General features: G+C 46.5%; 2 protein-coding genes across 4 annotated transcripts in view; one reads left to right on the top strand and one right to left on the bottom strand.

The window, feature by feature from the left end:
* Positions 1-1,624: 1,624 nt before the first annotated feature.
* WNT16 (Wnt family member 16) lies at positions 1,625-17,821 on the top strand. 2 transcript variants are annotated; one of them, XM_083399993.1, is made up of 4 exons: positions 1,625-1,908; positions 5,578-5,852; positions 7,730-8,016; positions 10,475-17,821. In XM_083399993.1, exons 1-4 carry the CDS (start codon positions 1,808-1,810, stop codon positions 10,937-10,939), a joined length of 1,128 nt encoding a protein of 375 aa, XP_083256119.1. In that variant the 5' UTR covers positions 1,625-1,807; the 3' UTR covers positions 10,940-17,821. The 2 variants fall into 2 exon arrangements, with proteins under 2 accessions (XP_083256119.1, XP_083256118.1); XM_083399992.1 differs by having other exon boundaries at positions 5,563-5,852.
* The window catches only part of FAM3C (FAM3 metabolism regulating signaling molecule C), a 36,530-nt gene continuing 33,421 nt past the window's right edge, over positions 16,031-19,139 (bottom strand). For both annotated transcript variants that reach the window (XM_083400028.1, XM_083400029.1), the window contains exon 10: positions 16,031-18,348. In XM_083400028.1, coding sequence (XP_083256154.1) covers positions 18,259-18,348 — 90 coding nt within the window. In that variant the 3' untranslated portion in view covers positions 16,031-18,258. The remainder of the gene's footprint in view (positions 18,349-19,139) is intronic.

Raw genomic sequence — 19,139 nt, 5'->3', positions numbered from 1 at the left:
AGAACCTGTGCACGGGGGAGATGCAGAGTCATAAACAGCAGATTCAAAACAATACAACATCCCTCCTAAATGTGTCGAAATCTGTCCTGGAGAAACGGTTCCAGAATTTAACACAATTTCAGTTTCAGGTGATACAGCAACTTAATAATTTTGCTCACGCTACTTGCTGAAAAACGAGTGAGGCAGCTGCAATCATATGCACTGGGAGAGAGGACGCTTTCATTCTTTATAAAGTAACTTTTTTAAACCTCCAGAACTATTGGGATTGGAAACTATTCTGATATCGCTGTCTAAAGCTTTTATAAGAATTAGATTTATTCAGATCTATTGCAGGGATGGGTAAGGAATTTTAGGCATGGGAGCTAATTGTGGCCCCCAAGCCTAAAATCCTGCCCTTGGCTCCTCCCTAGACCACACCCCTTCCCAAGCCACACCCCTCACCAGCCTTACTTTGCCCCTGTCTTCAGTGTTTTGGCCTGGCTAGAACATATCTTCAAACTCTGATCATGCATGGATGGAGGATAGGTGAGCATGGGAAAACTAGGCCACTGTACAAAGGGGAAAGTTGCAATTTATTGTTCTGCATAGGTGCAGCTAGGCGCCCCCACAACAGGGGGGCCAGGGAGGGGCAGCTGCCCCCTAAACCAATAAAAATACATAGCTAACTGAGGTTCGGCCCCCTCCCAACAAAAATCCTGGCTACGCGGCATTTTTATTATTTATTGAATTTATATAGTGGTACCTCGGATTAAGTACTTACTTCGTTCCAGAGGTCCATTCTTAATCTGAAACTGTTCTTAACCTGAAGCACCACTTTAGCTTATGGGGCCTCCTGCTGCCACCGTGCCACTGGAGCACGATTTCTGTTCTCATCCTGAAGCAAAGTTCTTAACCCAATGTACTATTTCTGGGTTAGCAGAGTCTGTAACCCGAAGCGTCTGTAACCTGAAGCATATGCAACCCGAGGTACCACTGTACCGCTCTATAGCTGGAGGTCTCAGGGGTGGTTCACAGAACAAAATCAAAAGACAACACCACAAAACACTCAATCAAAATAAAAAGAACAAAAAAACACCTTTTAAAAGGGCATTGGATGTCAATCAATCAACCATGCGGCCCTCAGATGGCTGCCCGAGAGGGAACGTGGCCCTCGAGCTGGAAAAAGGCTGCTCACCCCTGATCTGTTATAATATTGATGCAGCGAGCTTTCCTAAGGATGCAAACTTCAGCTTGCTATCACATTCCAGGGAGTTATTGTGCCATCTCTCCCGGCAGCAAGCGAAGAATTCCTAGTAAAATGGTGTTGAGACACGGAAAGCAGCATTTTTCAGGATCCAGAGCAGCGGCTGTTCCCTGATGCTCCGTGACGCGCGTTCTCCCTTCTTGCAGCGCAAAAATTCGGTTTTATTCTTATTTCTTTGCAGAAGGCTAGCAGAGCACAGCGCAGGCCGCCTGATTGCGACCGCGTGCGGGCGAGCCCTTCAGAACGCGCCGCAGCCAATGAGAAGCGCGTTTCATATTGATGAGCCGCCGCCATCCAATGAGGCAGCGAGCGAGAGTCGCCGAAGTCGAGAGGAGCGAGGCAAGGCGCGCCAGAACTTCTCTCCCTTTCGGAGGGCGCGCTGCTCTCTTGGGTCGCGTCCGGTGGATCGCGGGCCGGGGATCGCGCTGCCCTCGCAGGTGATCCGCGTGAGCGGCGCTCCCCTCAATTAGGGGAAGGGCTTTTAAGGCGCTGTCTCTGCTCAGGACTGAAGATCGCAGCTGCGGGAGCGGAGAGCGGCTGGGTGGGGATCTCCATGCCCTGGCTATGGAGAAGGGGACGCCCTGGGGAATCCTGCCTCGCCTGTGCGTGCTGTGCACGGCGCTGCTCTGGCAACTTTGGCCCTGCGGCGCCCACGGCAACTGGATGTGAGTAGAAGCGGGGACCGAGCGGGATCCCTGATCTCCCGGGGTCGGGGGTGGGGTGATCGAATTGGCTGCGCCTCTCCTGCCTTCGGGACAAATGCAAGCCGTTCTCAGCTCTGCAGAATGTCTCTCAAAGATGATAGAATCGTAGAGTTGGAAAGGGATCGCGAGGATCAATGCAATTCAATGCAGGAATACGCAGTTGTCCCATACGGGGATCGAACCTACAAGCTTGGCCTTATATCAGTACAGTGCTCAAACCAACGAAGTTACCCAGGAGTTAACTCGATTCCGGGCTTTGGGCATTTTTCACACGTGCGGGGTTTGAATCTCCCGGGTCTGTGCATAATAGAATGTCAGCTTTCCCGCACGACACGGAAGCGCCTTTCTTTTTTTGCACGTGCGAGGCGCGTTTATAAGGAAAGCTCTTTGGTGGGTTGTCGCGCGACTTTCAAACCTTCACCTGGTGAGCCAGGATGCTCATTCCCATAACAAATGCCGCCGCGTTAGTAAAGCTCAAAGGGGCGGTTGCATGCATAGTCATTTATGCCGATCTAAAAGGAGCTGCTTTACTAAGGAGGCTCAAAGAATCGGGGGAATCCTGTGTCTTCTTGAGAGAAGGAACGCCAAGGCAGGATGTGTGCAAATGCTCCTGAAACACCTTTTTAAAGGTCCCTTTTAAAACTGGGTAATGTTAGTGCGCGATATATATATGAATGGCAGATACATTGCCTGTACATTTTCACCAGGGTTGCCATTTCCCCCATCAAATAACACATTGCAAACGTAGCAACGCGGAAGGCTGATTTCATCCTTACAAGTTTCTCGAACGCCCTAGAAAGCGAACTTTTTCGATTCCTTTAGTAAAAATAAATACAAACCTGCCTCCCCTTTTATAATATTCACAAATGGTGGTAGCAAGGTTTGCAGATCTATTTTGTGTGTGTTGTTTGAGAAGAACCTGAAACCCCGATTTGATTTGAAGGTACGCATCTGTTTGAAACTTGGTTACATGGTCTACAATTTAGCATGCATTTATTTATATCCTATCTTTCCTCCAAGAAGCTGAAAGGTACATGCATGGTTTTTTCCCCCTCCCCGTTTTATCCTCGCAACAACCTTGCAGGGTAGGTTAGGCTAAGAAACGGTGGCTGGTCCAATGAATTTCATGGCTGAGTGAAGATTTAAAGCTGGTCTCCCAATGCTCTAAACACCAGATCACCCCTGGATGCTCTCACCCAGCATGGAATGGAGAAAGTGGACTGCGAAGCGTTTTCCCCTTGCTCTGTAAATACTGGAAACCAGGGTTGTCAAATAAGGCGGGGGGGGGGGGCGGATCCAGCACACCAGTTATATAGCAACAGTAGTAGGTTTTTTGCTTCCCATCTTCCCACATGCCTTTGCTTGGGAAAGAGAATGCCTTTGGTCTCATCCCACAAGGTTTTTTTTTAGTTTGTGCTCAGAGGATGCGTTCTGTGAAACGATTCTGCTCCTTTCACATTTGCAGAGATAATTTTGTGCTCAGGATCTGGCAAGGTGGAATCCTGCCTGGATATGTGTTGTGCTGATTAAATTAAACACACACACACACACACACACAAATGCCACAGGCTTGGGGTGTTTGCGGGAATGTCATTAACGGCAGATGTGATACAGGCTGTTACAATCCAGTAGCCTCTCATGACTCTATTATCCCAAGTGGCTCCAGGAATTGTGTTTGAATTATCTCATATCAGTACAGTTACATATGCTTCAGGTTACAGACTCCGCTAACCCAGAAATAGTACCTTGGGTGTAGAACTTTGCTTCAGGATGAGAACAGAAATCGTGCAGCGGCGATGTGGCGGCAGCAGGAGGCCCCATTAGCTAAAGTGATGCTTCAGGTTAAGAACAGTTTCAGGTTAAGAACAGACCTCCGGAACGAATTAAGTACTTAACCCGAGGTACCACTGTATATCAGAAGGGGAAAGCTACATTGTACAATGAGGTTTTTAAAATCGCCCTTTGTTTACTATGGGAATTTCCCGGTCAAAGGGCTTTGTACAGTTCCTCAGTGACATCTATCACCTACCAAGGGACTGTTCAGTCATCTTTCTGACTGTTGCCGAGTTAGAAGGCCACAGTGGGGAGCCTCTAGCCCAGCCTTCCCTAACACTGGGTCCCCAGATATTGTTGGACTACAACTCCCATCATCTCTGGTAGCTGCGGATAATGGGAGTTGTAGCCCAATAACAACACCCAAGTTTGAGAAAGGGTGCCTAGCCCTTGGACCTCATTAGATTCTCTAGAACTCCTGTGGGGCCCTTTTGTCCAAGCTCACCTGCCCCACACCTGAAGTCATGTAAGGTAAAGAAAGAAAAACCGGGTCGCCTGATGTCATGGTGGCGCCAGGTGATTGACAGATGGGCGACTCCACCCAGCTGTCAAACCCGGCGCTCTCGGGATGTGGGAGCTAGTGATCCCTCCTGCAGGATCCTCTCAGGCCCTGCCACATAAATCCATGATGCCTAGTACTAACCCCTCCCTCTCCTCTCCAGTCCTAGCTTATCGTCTGATTTCAGGTGCTTCTTGTTCCACACCTATTGCTGGGGAATGTGGCATTTGAAAGTGTCATATAATGCTTTTGGAAGTGGCCCAATAAAGATTACAAGGTATTCTGAGCATCACTTTTTTAAAAAAGGGAAATGCCCAGATTTATTTATTTACAGTCGTACCTTGGAAGTCACATGGAATCCGTTCCAGAAGTCCGTTTGACTTCCAAAACATTCGAAAACCAAATCACAGCTTCTGATTGGCTGCGGAAGCTCCGTTGGGCGTATGGTTTCCAAAAGAACGTCCACAAACCGGAACAATCACTTCCGGGTTTGCGGCGTTCGGGAGCCAAAACGTCTGAGTTCCAGGGCGTTCCGGATCCAAGGTACAACTGTACCTGCTTGCTTGATATACGACCCTTCATTATAAGATCTCAGGGCGGTTCAAAGATTAAAATGCAGGATAAAACAAGAAAATAAGTAAAACAAAACAACAAAATAATAACACCCCCCTTCCCACATCAATCAGCCAAAGGCCTGATGAAGAGGAACGTTTTCGCCTGGTGCCTAAAAATATAGAATGAAAGCGCCTGGCGAACCGCCCTGGGGAGAGCACTCCATAAGCAGGGAGCCACTACAGAAAAGGCCCCGTTCTCCTGGTGCCACGATCCAGACATCATGTGGAGGAGGCTAAGGAAGAAGGGCGTCAGGTGATGTATGCAGAGAGGCGGTCCTTGAGGTATTGCGGTCCTGAGCCATTTAAGGCTTTATAGGTCAAAACCAGCATTTTGAATTGGGCCCAGAAACTAATTGGTAGCCAGTGCAGTCGTGCCAGGATCAGTGTAATATGATCTAACTGGTGACCATTGTTTAATATCCAGATGTCGAGGACCACAGCTCCCATTGGCCTCAGCCAGCATGGCCAATGGTCAGAGATGATGGGGGTCACAGCCTTGGCTACTCCCTCTGTGAGTTTTCCGTGAATTTGTGTTCCTTTGATCCTCTGGTGTTTTGATAGTCCTTTCACATCGCTGGGTTGTTTGAGTCGCGGCTCCTCTTTCCTGTTTTGGCCGCTCTCGTCTTACCTGTGTCAAATGAAATGTCCGGTGCTTGGGTCTCACCCCAGGGGCTGCTTTTTCAGGTGGCTGGGCATGGCCTCCTTCGGTGTCCCCGAGAAACTGGGCTGCGCCAACCTGCCTCTGAACGGCCGTCAAAAGGACCTGTGCAAGAAGCAGCCCAACCTCCTGCCCAGCATCCGTGAAGGAGCCCGCCTGGGGATCGAGGAGTGCCAGAGCCAGTTCAAACACGAGCGCTGGAACTGCCTCCTGCCGCTCGAGACGGCTTCTACGCCTTCCAACCCTTCGCCCATCTCTGCGGCTCCTGCTTCCTCCGGCTTTGGCTATGAACTGAGCAGCGGTAGGTCCTCTGGTTGGGAGGAGTGGGAAAGTGGCAGGTTTGAGACGCACCGTCTCACGTCCCATCCATGCAACGCACATTAGAAATTAGCCGGGTGTCTTTTGCGACTGGCGCAGGGCCAATTGTGACCACGTGGAGACCATGTGGCAAAGGTTCCCCGTCCTTTGCACTAATTCAAAGGTAGCCAACAATTGCCTTCCAAATGTCGGTGGTCTACAATTCCTGTCTTCCCCAACCAGCGGAAGCAGTGGTCATTGTTGTTGCAACATCTTGAGGTAAAGGTAAAGGCTCCCTGGACGGTTAAGTCCAGTCGAAGGCGACTATGGGGTTGTGGCGCTCATCTCGCTTTCAGGCCAAGGGTGCCGGCATTTGTCCACAGACAGCTTTCCGTGTCATGTGAGCAGCATGACTAAACCACTTCTGGCGCAAAGGAAACCAGAGCGGACGGAAATGCCTTTTTCCTTCCCACCACAGCAGTACCTATTTATCTACTTGCACTGGCATGCTTTCGAACTGCTAGGTTGGCAGGAGCTGGGACAGAGCAATGAGGTCTCATCCCGTCGCAGGGATTCAAACCACCAACCTTCCAATTGGCATGCCCAAGAGGCTCAGTGGTTTAGACCACAGCACTACCCACATCCCTCCTAGAAGATGCCAACCTGGCGACCGCTGCCCTAAGTTATGTGATCTTGGTACACTGGCCCCAATCCAAAGCAAGCTGGTAACACTGAAGTCCCTTTGAACTCTGTTGTGACTAAATTGCCCTGTTGATTTTGGCTGGACGTAAATGGAATGAATTTCCCTGGGAGGGGGGCCAAGATTTCTCTCCTGCTGACTTAATGGGAGCGGGCACCATTCTGGCCACAGGATAATGCTGCCAACCTTTTTGAGTGATGTTCCTAAGAGTGGTACCTTCCTATCTGGGATGGTCGGCCTCTTCCATCAAGCGTGCAGCTTTGGGAGGGAAGCACATGAGGCAGTGAGGGTGGAAGAGGACAGCCGCCTAGCCCGCCATTTCAGTAGAATCCAACACTGGCAATCAGTGGGGTGACAGATGTCGCAGCCAGGTCGCCCTCACATCCTAGAGATTGAATTCCAAAGCCTTAGCAGCGCAGCCGACAAAACCTGTTTCCCTTTGGGGTTAGGAATTCCACCCTCGTTCGGTCAGGACGCTCCGTATTTTCACCAGCTTTCAATCCCCACCTACGCAGAGCTCTTTCCCTTGCAAGATTTAATGTCTTGCCGCCTGCAGGTAGATTTTCGACAATCCCATCCTCTGAAAGTCACTGCCCTTGTGTCACAAAACAGGTCGAATTCCTCACATGTTTTGTTTTATTTCCCAGTTTGTGCAAAAAAGTATGATAAATATTTGGCCCCCTTTTTGAAGGAGGGGATTTATCGACTCTTCCAGGGTGTCTTAACTGCTGAGCAATTGTAGAAATGACATTGTGGAGAATGTGGCAAGATTTTTGAGTGACGCCATGAAATTACGTCACCGTAGGTCCCAAGAGCCATTTTTGTATCTCACGGTGCCTGTACAGTTTAATCCTAAAGTATCTCCTATGTTTCGTTAACTCTGTTGTGTTCTGATCATGTACAGTCGTACTTGGTTGCCGAACGCCTTACGAGTCGAACGTTTTGGCTTCCAGACACCACAAACCCGGAAGTGAGTGTTCCGGTTTGCGAACATTCTTTGGAACCCAAACATCCGGAGCTTCCTGCAACCAATCGGAAGCCGTGCCTTGGTTTCTGAATGTTTTGGAATTCGAACGGACTTCCGGAACAGATTCTGTTTGACTTCCGAGGTACGACTGTATATGAAGCACTTTTTCTATGCCGGTAAAGGAGATTGATTGAATGACTGTGTCCTTCTGCAGGTACCAAAGAAACAGCGTTCATCTCGGCGGTGACAGCAGCGGGCCTTGTGCATTCCGTGACTCATTCGTGCAGCGTGGGGAACATGACTGACTGCGCCTGTGACCCCAAGCTGCAGAGTGGTGGCTCGGCCAGCGAAGGCTGGCACTGGGGCGGCTGCTCCGATGACATCCAGTACGGAATGTGGCTGAGCAGAAAGTTTTTAGATGGCCCTGTGGAAAATGTCACGGGGAAAGATGGCAGCAGGCTGCTAGCCATGAACCTGCATAACAACGAAGCTGGAAGACTGGTATGGATTTGACTCCTGTCCTCCTATTCCGCTTGTAATATGTAGCCATTGAATGGTAGAGGGATAATAATATAATAATAATTTATTATTTGTACCCCGCCCATCTGGCTGGGTTTCCCCAGCCACTCTGGGCGGCTTCCATAGAAACAAAAAATACAGTAAAATATCACAGATTAAAAACTTCCCTGAACAGGGCTGCCTTAAGATGCCCACATGACCTGGGTTGCTGTGCGTAAGAGAAACCTGGTGGGCAAGCAGCGGCAAGGACAGGCCCATCTGCTTCCTCCAACCAGGTCTCTGTCACACATGCCAGGTCAAATCCTCCATCCACAATCAAGTCGTGGATGGCAGTGGTTTTATTCATCATTGACCTGGCATTGCACAGCAACACTTTCAGGTCATGTGGGTTTCCCCTGTTGATTCCAGTATCCATCCGGTCAAGGCCAGACCCGGAGGCAGGGATAGTCTTCAAACAACGACTAAACCTGCCTCCTCGGTAATGACATGGTCTGGTCTTAGCGTAACTCCGCCTCCTGCCCATGATCACCGAGATCGGATGTCCCAGTGCTTTCCCCCCTGTGGAACTTGTCCCAGCCATTGTGTTGGCTGGGGAGCCACTCCCAGGCAGCCCTGATCCCACCCCTTAAAAACAAAACACAAACTATACAGAACCAATAAAACAACAACAAAAAGGAACAGAACAATTGTACTAAAATTAATCCCCAACCAACTATCCAGTGGGGACGCGGGTGGCGCTGTGGGTTAAAGCCTCAGTGCCTAGGGCTTGCTGATCGAAAGGTTGGCAGTTCGAATCCCCGCGGCGGGGTGCACTCCCGCTGTTCGGTCCCAGCGCCTGCCAACCTAGCAGTTCGAAAGCACCCCTGGGTGCAAGTAGATAAATAGGGACCACTTACTAGTGGGAAGGTAAACAGCGTTTCTGTGTGCAGCTCTGGCTCTCCAGAGCAGCGATGTCACGCTGGCCACGTGACCCGGAAGTGTCTTCGGACAGCGCTGGCCCTTGGCCTCTTTGAGTGAGATGGGCGCACAACCCTAGAGTCTGTCAAGACTGGCCCGTACGGGCAGGGGTACCTTTACCTTTACCTTTAATATATTCCAATAATGGAGCTCAGATCAGTACTGGACTCGGATTTTGCAAGTCCTTAGCTGTCAGGGATGCTATTTCAGATATTAGTTGGGGCTTGGGTTAGCAATGATTTCAGTGGAGGACAAGATTCTTGTGAAAAGGATGGTTCTTGTGGTCCAGGTGCACATATCAGCTGCTCTGCCATAAATATGTATACAGTGGTACCTTCGGTTACATACGCTTCAGGTTAAAGACGCTTCAGGTTACAGACTCCACTAACCCAGAAATAGTACCTCGGGTTAAGAACTTTGCTTCAGGGTGAGAACAGAAATCGTGCTCCGGCGGCATGGCAGCAGCAGGAGGCCCCATTAGCTAAAGTGGTGCTTTAGCTTAAGAACAGTTTCAGGTTAAGAACGGACCTCCAGAACTAATTAAGTACTTAACCCGAGGTACCACTGTATATATAATCTTGTGCTTATTCAGATGCTTACACAGATTGACGTGCCATTTTTAAGAACATGAGAGGTGCACTTGGGTAGAGGAAAAAGGAGTTACTGTGTATAGGTGGGGAATACAAGTATTTGTGTTTTGGAGAGAAAAGCACATGTGTCTCTGGTATCTGTATGTGCTGAGAGTGTAAGAGTGAGACTGGCATGAAAAAAACAATAACAATTGTGTTGCTGTCCATCAGTTTTATGTTATCTCCACAATCGGAGCCAGCAGGACATAGGTGATTCCCCATGGCAAGTATGAAGTTTTCTGACGATGGGGCAGCAGCAGCAACGACGACGCTGTCTCTAATTTTGAGTTATGCAACTTTTCCGCCACCATCACAGCAGCTGTGTTGTGTTATGCCAAGACCTCATAACAACCGTTCTGTGAATCGCCCCAAGATCTTTTGATGAAGGGCGGTATTTAAATTTTAACAACAATAATAATTAATAACAGCAACAAGAATAACAGAAATAACAATTACTGTTAATTTGTTGTTGTTAAATACTTTATTAATATTTTTGTGATTGCTGCCCCACAGCTCTTTCACCTAAAGGCTGGCAACCTTTGCCATGGCTAAAGAGACAGGCTGTAGTTCTGTTTTGCGAAATGGCTTGGCTCTTCGGGTGCAAGAGAGGCTGTTGCAATGAAAACATGAACCTGAGCTCTAGTTGTGGGTATGGCTCTCTCTCACTTTTTTAAAAAATCAAAAATCTCTGGCCTCATTTCTGAGAAGCAGACAACTCCTAAATGGAAGATGTTTAAACATTTTGGGCATTGTCATTTCATAGCCTTAGAAGCGTAGAATCTGTTGCTCGGTAGTTAACAAATGAGCGGAACATTGCTTGATCGTGGGTTGTTTTGGTCTCAACTTTCCCCCAGGCCGTCGCAAAGCTGATGACGGTGGATTGCCGTTGCCACGGTGTCTCCGGCTCCTGCGCTCTCAAGACGTGCTGGAAGACTATGTCCTCCTTTGCAAAGATTGGCAGTCTTTTGAAAGAGAAGTACGAAAGCAGCATCCAGATTTCCGACAGGGCAAGAAGAAAGATACGCAGGAAAGACAAAAGGCAGCGAAAGATACCAATCCGCAAAGAAGATCTGCTGTACATCCACAAGTCCCCGAACTACTGCGTTGAAGATCCCAAACTGGGAGTCCCCGGGACTCAAGGAAGGGAATGCAACCGTACTTCCGAGGGACCGGATGGATGCAACCTCCTGTGCTGCGGCCGCGGTTACAACACACACGTTGTCAGGCAAGTGGAGAGATGCGACTGCAAGTTTGTTTGGTGTTGTTATGTACGCTGCAGAAGATGCGAGACCATGACTGATGTCCATACTTGCAAGTGAAACCGTACCTACCCTGAAAATAGATGATGAGAAACCTTGAGAAGTAGCCTTCTCGTGGTCCTGCTAAGGAGGCGTCTTGAGATGAAGAGCCTTGGGGGCCAAAGGTGTTGGTTTGTATCGAAAGGGCAGCTCGGAATAAGTAGAGGCCCCATTTAAAACTAATAGTAGTGGAGACCTGGATCATCTGAAGAATTTTGCCTAGCTGGGTGGCCTACTGGAGCGACTCGTGTCCATGATCGCCGTGAATAGTCAGTATTTTGATCAGTGAAGTCGAGATGGACACGTCTTTGCCAACGCTGGACACGCACAGTTCTCAAGGCAGCCAGAAGAGCTTAAATGAAATATTGGGAGGCTACAATGACGCCTGGTACGAGATAAGCTGATCCCATGTATTAAGAGTACTCTGTTTATTGAGACCTCTGGGAGCAAAGGATTACCAGGAGTTGTACGGCTGTTTGCTTAGCTAGTCAAATGTTAAGGGTAAGACTGAGATGTTCATCAGTTAACCGAGCCGAGTCTAAAATGGGTTCCTTGGGCAGATCTGGACCTTGGCGTTGGGAGTACACGCCAGTTAAAGTGAAATAATGTGTAGCTGCGACCTCATGGTGGTTTTTTAAATTTTTAGTTGTGTCTTCTCCAGTGCCATTAAAAGCTTCATTGAGGAAAAGGGAGAGAAATGGAACAGCTTTGTAGGAATGTTGTTGTGTCGTCGCTTAAGGCATTCTCATTCCCCCCCCCCCCAATTATGCTGATTATTTTTGTTTTGTGATGTGATGCTCCATTCTTTTTATGGAAATGTCTCCAATATGCTATTGCTAAACACACCTGTCTGTGACTATAACACACCAGTGGGCTGTGAAAACTATGGTGTGTGTGTCAGCGAATTTGGCACATGTTCCATTGACCAGAGGATCATCAATCCATGATGGATGGATGCATTGCTCCCTTTAGATCTTTTTGGCTACCCTGCAAGAGGCATTTATTCCGATCAGGTTAATCAATTATCTTGTTTCTTTTGCACAGTCATTGTTTCCTAGTCATTGCAAGTATGGTCAGTCAAAAGTGGTTTGCCAGCTGGGGTGGAGGAAGGAAGGGGGTGACTTGGAGGTCATTGTGGTGCAAATGGACTAGCAGGAGTACTGGATCAACTCCTTTGGTGTCTTTGCACAACAATGACCTCGCCACCACCTCATCCCTTCCTCTTGCGCCGAAAGCCACTTCTGTGGCCAATGTTGATAAACTGATAAGCTTTGTGAGTCCGGATCTACTAGATGGCATTGGAGCTCCGTCCAATAAAATGGCTGATCTGTAGATTTAGTCATATACTTGACTAAAAAATGGGCATTGCAAACTTAAGAACTTGCTTGCAAATTTTGGGCAATGTTGGCTATTCAATGAACATGCATCCTGATTTGTTTGCACAGAGGTTAGATGACATTGCGTCGCAGCAAGCATTGTCCCATACTTTCTATCAAGTGCCTTTTCCTGTCACTTTCCTTACTGCAAAAAGTCTGTTCTATTGGGGGAATGGCTTTTCTTGCAGCAAACCTTCCAGTCAGCTATAATGGCACAGCCTGAATTTGCCAGTTTGTGATGGAATCCCACCCCCAAATAGCAACAGTCTGGAATTGCCCCAAGTCCTGTTGAAGTGAGAGGGGTGAGCTCCTGAGTAGACATACAGGATTGCACTGTTAATATGTTTGCTTAAATTATGCTTTCTGAAATTTTATAAGATAACACTGGACCAACCTTTAATGGCCTCAATTTTGACACAACTCTTAAAACAGAGGCTCTAGGAAAGGTAAGAGAGAGGAACACAAAATTATCCTCTTGATTTAGTTTTTCAGGTGTTTGCTGATGTGCCTTTGGTCTTACGGGAAGAAATGTCTTAGAATCAGAACTGTAGAGTTGGAAGGGACCACAAGGGTCATCTAGTCCAGCCCCCTGCAATACAGGAATATTTTGCCCAATGGGGCTAGAACCCACAACCCTAAGATTAAGAGTCTCTTGCTCTGCCATCTGAGCTACTAATCTGGTTCACCAACCTACTGATTCTAAATTACCTTGGCTCTTCTAGCTTATCCAATATGGATAGCTTGAGGCTGTTATCCCATTTACTTGGAAGTAAGGCCCATTCTGATTAGTCATGGGTAAAGTTGTGCTGTGAAAAAGGCAAGTCAAGGTGTTCCTGCTTTGTGAATGGTGCCATTGTTTCTAAGGACATTGTCCAACTGGAGCATGTCTTGCCAATCAGGTTGGCGGTTCGAATCCGTGCAATGAGGAGCATGTCTATAGGAGGGTTGACCTGGTGAGGGATCTGGAAACCAAGTTCTGTGTGCAATGCGTTGGGTAAAGAGTTGGGTATGTTTTGCTTGAAGAAGTGATGATTAAGTTCAAGCCTTCAAATATCTGAAGGGATGTCATACAGGAGACAGAACAGGCTTCTTCTCCACTGTTCCAAAGGATGGGACTAGGACCAGCAGTGAGATTGCAGGGAAGGAGATTTCGGCTAAAGTTTTTAAGAGAAGCCTTTCTTAAGAGCCATTCAATAGCAGAATATGCAGTCTCAGACAGTTGTGGGCTGTCCATTGCTGGAGATGTTCAGGCAGAGGACCAGATAACCTTATGTATCATAGAATCATCACCAATGAACTACAGTAGGTTAATCTGTTGCACAGCAGGAGCAGCTTTGAATTGAATTCTAAAATTCAGTGAGATGGCATGGGACTTTTCTCTAAGAACAGCAGAAAATCTGACTGTATAGGTCTGTTGTGCATGCTTTCCTGGATCATGGCTTCTGGTTGTTATGGGGAGAGATGTATGAGGGGAAAGTGTTTAATTCTCAGGTGGTGAACTTTTTGGCTCTGCAGATTCTTACTGGATCAAACTTCACAGGTGGACAGGGCTGCCCACCCATCAACACATGACCTCACATTGATGTCAGGTAGTTGGGTGCTTTGAAGTCCCAAAGTTAGGCCTTCAAAGCACCATGCAGGATTTGCAAAAGAGCTTTGCATGGTGTTTTCACGCTCCTCGAACATTCCTTTACCCATTAGCCGATGGGCGGCAGTTCCAAAACCTGCCTGCAGACATCAGCTACTACGGGAGCAAGTTCCACCTAGGAAACCTGTTTGCCAATGCACAATCGGCTTGCTCTAAGGCTCCTAATGGTGCATTGAAAGCCACATCTCTATCTGCTACAACCTGATGTCACATATGTTGGGGGGGGGGAGTGAGTATGGATCAAGGAAGACAGTCTTGTGCTCCAAATTTGAATCCCTCTTGGGCCAAGTTTGGCCAGCAGGCTGGAACTTCTCCACCCTGCTTTAATGGCTAGCGATCCCCTTCCATCTTCCATAGCTGGCAGCTGACTGCCCTGTTTGGTGTTATGCATTGGCCTGCTTTGCTGAATCATGGGCGGTTTCGTGGAAACATCTCATTGATTTGAATGGACTTATTTGCATCTGGTTATAATCTCTCAACTGGTTATTTTATATGCCGGCTTAGCCACTAGGCTTGGCTCATAGATCTACTTAACAGCCCAAGCAGTGTTTTGTCAACATCAGCACTATTGACGGGAAGAAATGCTGGCGGAATTGGGCAAGCCTCGAGTTTCAGCTCAAAAGCAGAATTTTTATTAGCTCTTGCAGATCTCGCTTTGCAGCCACTGTGTGGTACATAAAACCCTAAATGCTATGCACATGTGGGTTGGCTTCCTGGAACTGCTGGAATACATATGCACATGAAACCCACTACTTAACCCAGCTCATTCCTGTGCTTGCTTGTTCTGATCCTATCGACTTCAGTGGTTTTGACTCCCAGCTAAGCTTGTATAGGGGTGGCAGCCTCAACAGTGTCTTTTGGGACTGATTATACTTCCGCAAAAAATGAAGGGTGATGTCATGGTAATTATTATGTAAATGGAAGCTTTGAAGGAAAGCATCTGTGCTTAAATGTCTTGTATTTTTGATACGACTAAAGGTTTATATAGTGCATGTATTTAAGTTATGCGTGTTCGCAGCCAGTGTTTTATTTAAGCCTGTTAAATTTCTGAGATAAGCTTTTGTTGGTTTTTCATGCATGGCTTCTCAGCAGCAAGTCTGAGATCAATGAGACTTCTTCCCATGCAAGTGTGTGCAGAACTGGCAGTATGGTCATAGGGTTGGATCCAGAACTAATCATGCTTAGACTGAAATCGGTGGGAACTTAAATTAGCCACAACCAACTTAGATCACATTGATTCCAGTGGTTTCTGCCTGAAGTATGGTCAGATCTGGATCCTACCCCTTCGTCTTTGATGGAGACAAGCTTAATCTTCCCCATTTGGTAAGGCGGTTTTTAGATCTTTTATAACTCATCACATGGGTTTGAGAGCAGAGATGCAGGCAGCTCACGTGGCATCTGCACAAACAGACTCAACGGGAGAATGAGTAAGATTATTGCAGGTGGAGCAACTTCATGGGGTAGCCAAGCAACGTCCATCTAATATACTTAATTTTTTTAAGGTGCTGTATTTCATTGCTTTATACTTTAAATATGACCATGTCCTTTCACCTTTGTTAACTGAATAAAAAGTTATTTATTGTTACATATGCATCACTCTTGAAGTCCAAGCCTTAGGCAGGGCCATCTGCAAGGGGACGCCTACACATAAAGGCTTTCCCTGCACGCTGAAAACCTGGTCGGTTCCAGAACGCAGGGAAGTTTTGTGGCACTGAAAAACCTATGCTCAGAAGGATTTCTCTGGCAGATGTTCACGGCTAGCATGCTTTGCACAATGTATGCATGAAGCAGCTACAGTGTGGCTTTCATACTTCCTGATCCCAGGGATTGACGGCCAAGAGCTTGCAAGCATCAAACTCCCTTTCCAAAGAGGTTGGTACTGTGTGGATTCTCAGCAGAGCTGCAGCCAATCAGGACTTTCCTGCTTTTAGTGTAGGGGGATTGATGCTTGGATTTGTCACGTTTGTGCTTCACCTTTCTAAGGCAGGCTTTCAGCATCTTTGTACACCAAGTAAAAACATGGGCTTCTGGCGGAGCCCATAAAACTTTTGGTCATGGGTTTTAAAAACTTTATTTGATGAAAAAATATAATACTCAGAAATGTGGTTTTATTTCTTCTGAACATGAACAACAAATCTGCATGGTATTTACAAATAATTGCCTTGACGGTTGAGGGTGCATTTTATTGCTAGGCTACAGTAAATTGCTAAGAAGGAGGGAGAAAAAACATGGTATGAACAGGTTAAAACAGTAAAGCAGCTCAGATTCCAGTCACCAGCTCTTGGTTTGGAAAGTTGGGTGGCTCTTCTGAACTATTTTAAGTCATAATTATCAGTATTGCTTTAATATCTTTAGTGCAAACAATATTTGATTAGTCCAACTGCAACTCTCAGTAACCAAGTCAATTGCTTGGTTTTCAAATGCTCCTACTGTCGGGGCGGGGAAGGTTGGCTAACCCTATCTGCCAACACAGCGCAGACTTGACAAGACAGTACACAGAAATGTAACTTGATCCCCTATAGCAAACACACGATCAAAACTATATTACACTTTGATAAGGTCTCTAAGACCAGTGGGGGGATGGGACGGTAGTTGTAGCTGAATTACATCTGAAGGGCTGCAGGTTCACTGCCTCTGAGTTGTGTACAAGTCTAAAAAAACCCCACCCAAATTTTAACCCCAGTGGAGGACTGCAGAAATTAGCACCACTGCAGCCCCCCCTACTACAAAGCAAAAACCCAAATGGCCTGAGTCGCTTTTAGGAACACTGGGCCCACAGTTCTCACCAAGTACCAGCAAGTTGTGGAAGAAGCTTGTCTTTCTGCTTCTTGGAGGTGGCTTTTTTGGGGGGGGGAGGCGCAGCAGGAAGAGAAGGAATGGGGGGTTTTTTTTGGGGGGGGGACAAGCGGTCTGTGGATTCTAGCAATTGCCAGAGGTGTGCACTGTGCATGTAGAGCCCTTTAGAGCCTAGTCACAAAAAATGTGGCACATGGATTTTCCAAACCATCGGTACCGATAGGATGCACACACCTGCCGGGGGGTGATGAAATGCACCACAAATGAACATCAAATATCATTAAAGATGTGGTCTGCCTTTTAAACCCCATCGTTAAAACGGGCTATTCAATTGGCAACATTTTCAGTCCTGTAATATAGATGTGCTCCGTAAGAGTTCCCTTCCCCAAAATATTCAACCCCCTTCCTCAATTTTTTACTTGTAGGATAGGTAGCAAAACTGCCCAGATTGGCTGATGCGTGCGGAGTTTAATTCCTAACAGAAATTAAGTCTACTTTTTAACATGCAATTGCTTGCTTCCAGAATAACACTAACTGCCAATGGTGGGTTTCTCTCCAATACTATCTAAAGCAATTGGCGCGGTTGGTGGTCTATAGAACTTTAAAAGATGTCTAGCTGAATACACACAGACACAAAGCAACTACATTATCCTGCTCTATTAGCAGTATGTTTTGCTAACCAGAAGCATGGGCCACAGATAATCTAACAATAGCAACGGACGCAATGATATACATTGGTTTTCATTTTAAAAGGGTTTAATTGTGCTTCTTATAGCAGCCTACAACTTTGTATTCAACACTCAACCTTCACCTATCTGAAGGTTTGAAAAGGAGGAGGGATCACAGAAGAATGCTGCTTTCAAAGAGGCAGAGCATAAATATAAGTTGGCATTTTTGGCTAAGGTTGGCATATCCCACTAGATATGCACTTGCAGCCAACGTCACCATTGTTTGAGCAAACTACAACATAGCTCAGGATCAGTTCAGTTATTTATTGGGTACATTTAATGGCCTATGCTGGTAGTTCTAAAAGAGATTTACCATAAAATAACCTGAACATTGTGCTTTGGGGGGGGGGGGGTAGTAAAAGAAAAGCAAGTAAGGATAGGAGGAAGATGCTTAGAAAGAGTAATTTCCTCGGCCTGGGCCTATGTACACATTTACACCAAAAGAAGGATCTCTGTTTTGACAATAAATAAATCGGATTTTCAAAAATGTCAATGCCCATGCACATTCTAAGGTGGAAACATGCTTGGAGAGTATTTACATGGGGCACAATCTGGCCGGATAAATCCCTGCACAAGCCCCATTTAAAAATGAATTGCGCGATTCACCATGCTCATTTGCTCAGCTCCCATTCATTTTTATGGGCCTTGAGCGAGATACTAGCCTGGATGGGATGTGCCCATACACAGTAATTCTTCTTCCTCCATACAAAGTATTCTCTACCCCACAGCAGCAGAAAGTGCATTTTCCCTCCAATGTCCTTTCGCACTGTAAATGTCCATTTGACGATGCCTTCAGTCCAGCTTCTGTGGAATGCAGCCTTCCATCTCCACGACCTCTGGCCATCCTTCATACTTGTTTGTGTCTTTGTTGTTCTTAATATGCTGCAAATGGGGGTGGAGGACAATTGCAACAGTCAAAATACTAAAGCAATAATTGGCTTCCAGCAAGAGACCACATACATTTATGAAATAAAAACTTTTTTACATAGTCTCCTTTCATCTACTGTGATCTTGCAAATATATATATACATAACCACATATGTCACAATTTGTATAATAAGGCTTACTCTACTTCCTGTAGAATAGCCCCAACATGTTTGGAAGTGAGCTATTAAGACGGTAAGACACCTAGTTAAGCTATCCTTCGTCAAAGGCTAAACACTTATTTTTAAAATCTATATTCTAGCCTTCCATTTTGTTTTTTAATAAAATGATAAGGAAGCAATCATGGAGCAAACACTTTAACTTGCTGGTGTGCCTGAAACATGAAAGGTAGAGGCTTTGGGAAACTTGTGTGTAACAGAACTGAATTAAACGTTCCAATTGCACCAAATGAAAGGGGAAATTCAAATCAACGCAGATGTTATAACAGCAGTTGCAAGTTTGCATACATTTCTACAGCTCTGCAATACAGAAGAAGAGGAATGTGCTCTGAAGCTAATTTTCAGAGCCCGTTAAAAGCAATAGGGATATGATCTAGGAAATGCAAAAACCGTGAGTGTTATCTGAGATGTTCCTGTATCTGTTACAGAAACAGCAAGTTCCAACTTCCCTCGCAGGGTGAACGGTGGAAATTCAATGTGCTTTTGGATTACGGCAAAAGGTATTACTGAGACTTCTTGCAGCAGAGTAAGGTGTTTAAAATGCTGGGATGGCAGAACAGGACACAGCAT

This window comes from Podarcis tiliguerta, assembly GCF_965153285.1.
Source record: "Podarcis tiliguerta genome assembly, chromosome: 10".
In the NCBI taxonomy this organism is placed as follows: Eukaryota; Metazoa; Chordata; class Lepidosauria; order Squamata; family Lacertidae; genus Podarcis; species Podarcis tiliguerta.
Note: the sequence above shows the minus strand (reverse complement) of the source record. Positions and strands in the feature narration are given on the sequence as shown.

Excerpts from the sequence above, each read along its gene's own strand:
- WNT16 (XM_083399992.1), top strand. The coding sequence starts at position 1,808 with ATGGAGAAGGGGACGCCCTGGGGAATCCTGCCTCGCCTGTGCGTGCTG. Across the intron at positions 1,909-5,562 it reads GGCGCCCACGGCAACTGGAT|GGGCTGCTTTTTCAGGTGGC; the intron begins GTGAGTAGAAGC and ends GTCTCACCCCAG. Across the intron at positions 5,853-7,729 it reads TGGCTATGAACTGAGCAGCG|GTACCAAAGAAACAGCGTTC; the intron begins GTAGGTCCTCTG and ends GTCCTTCTGCAG.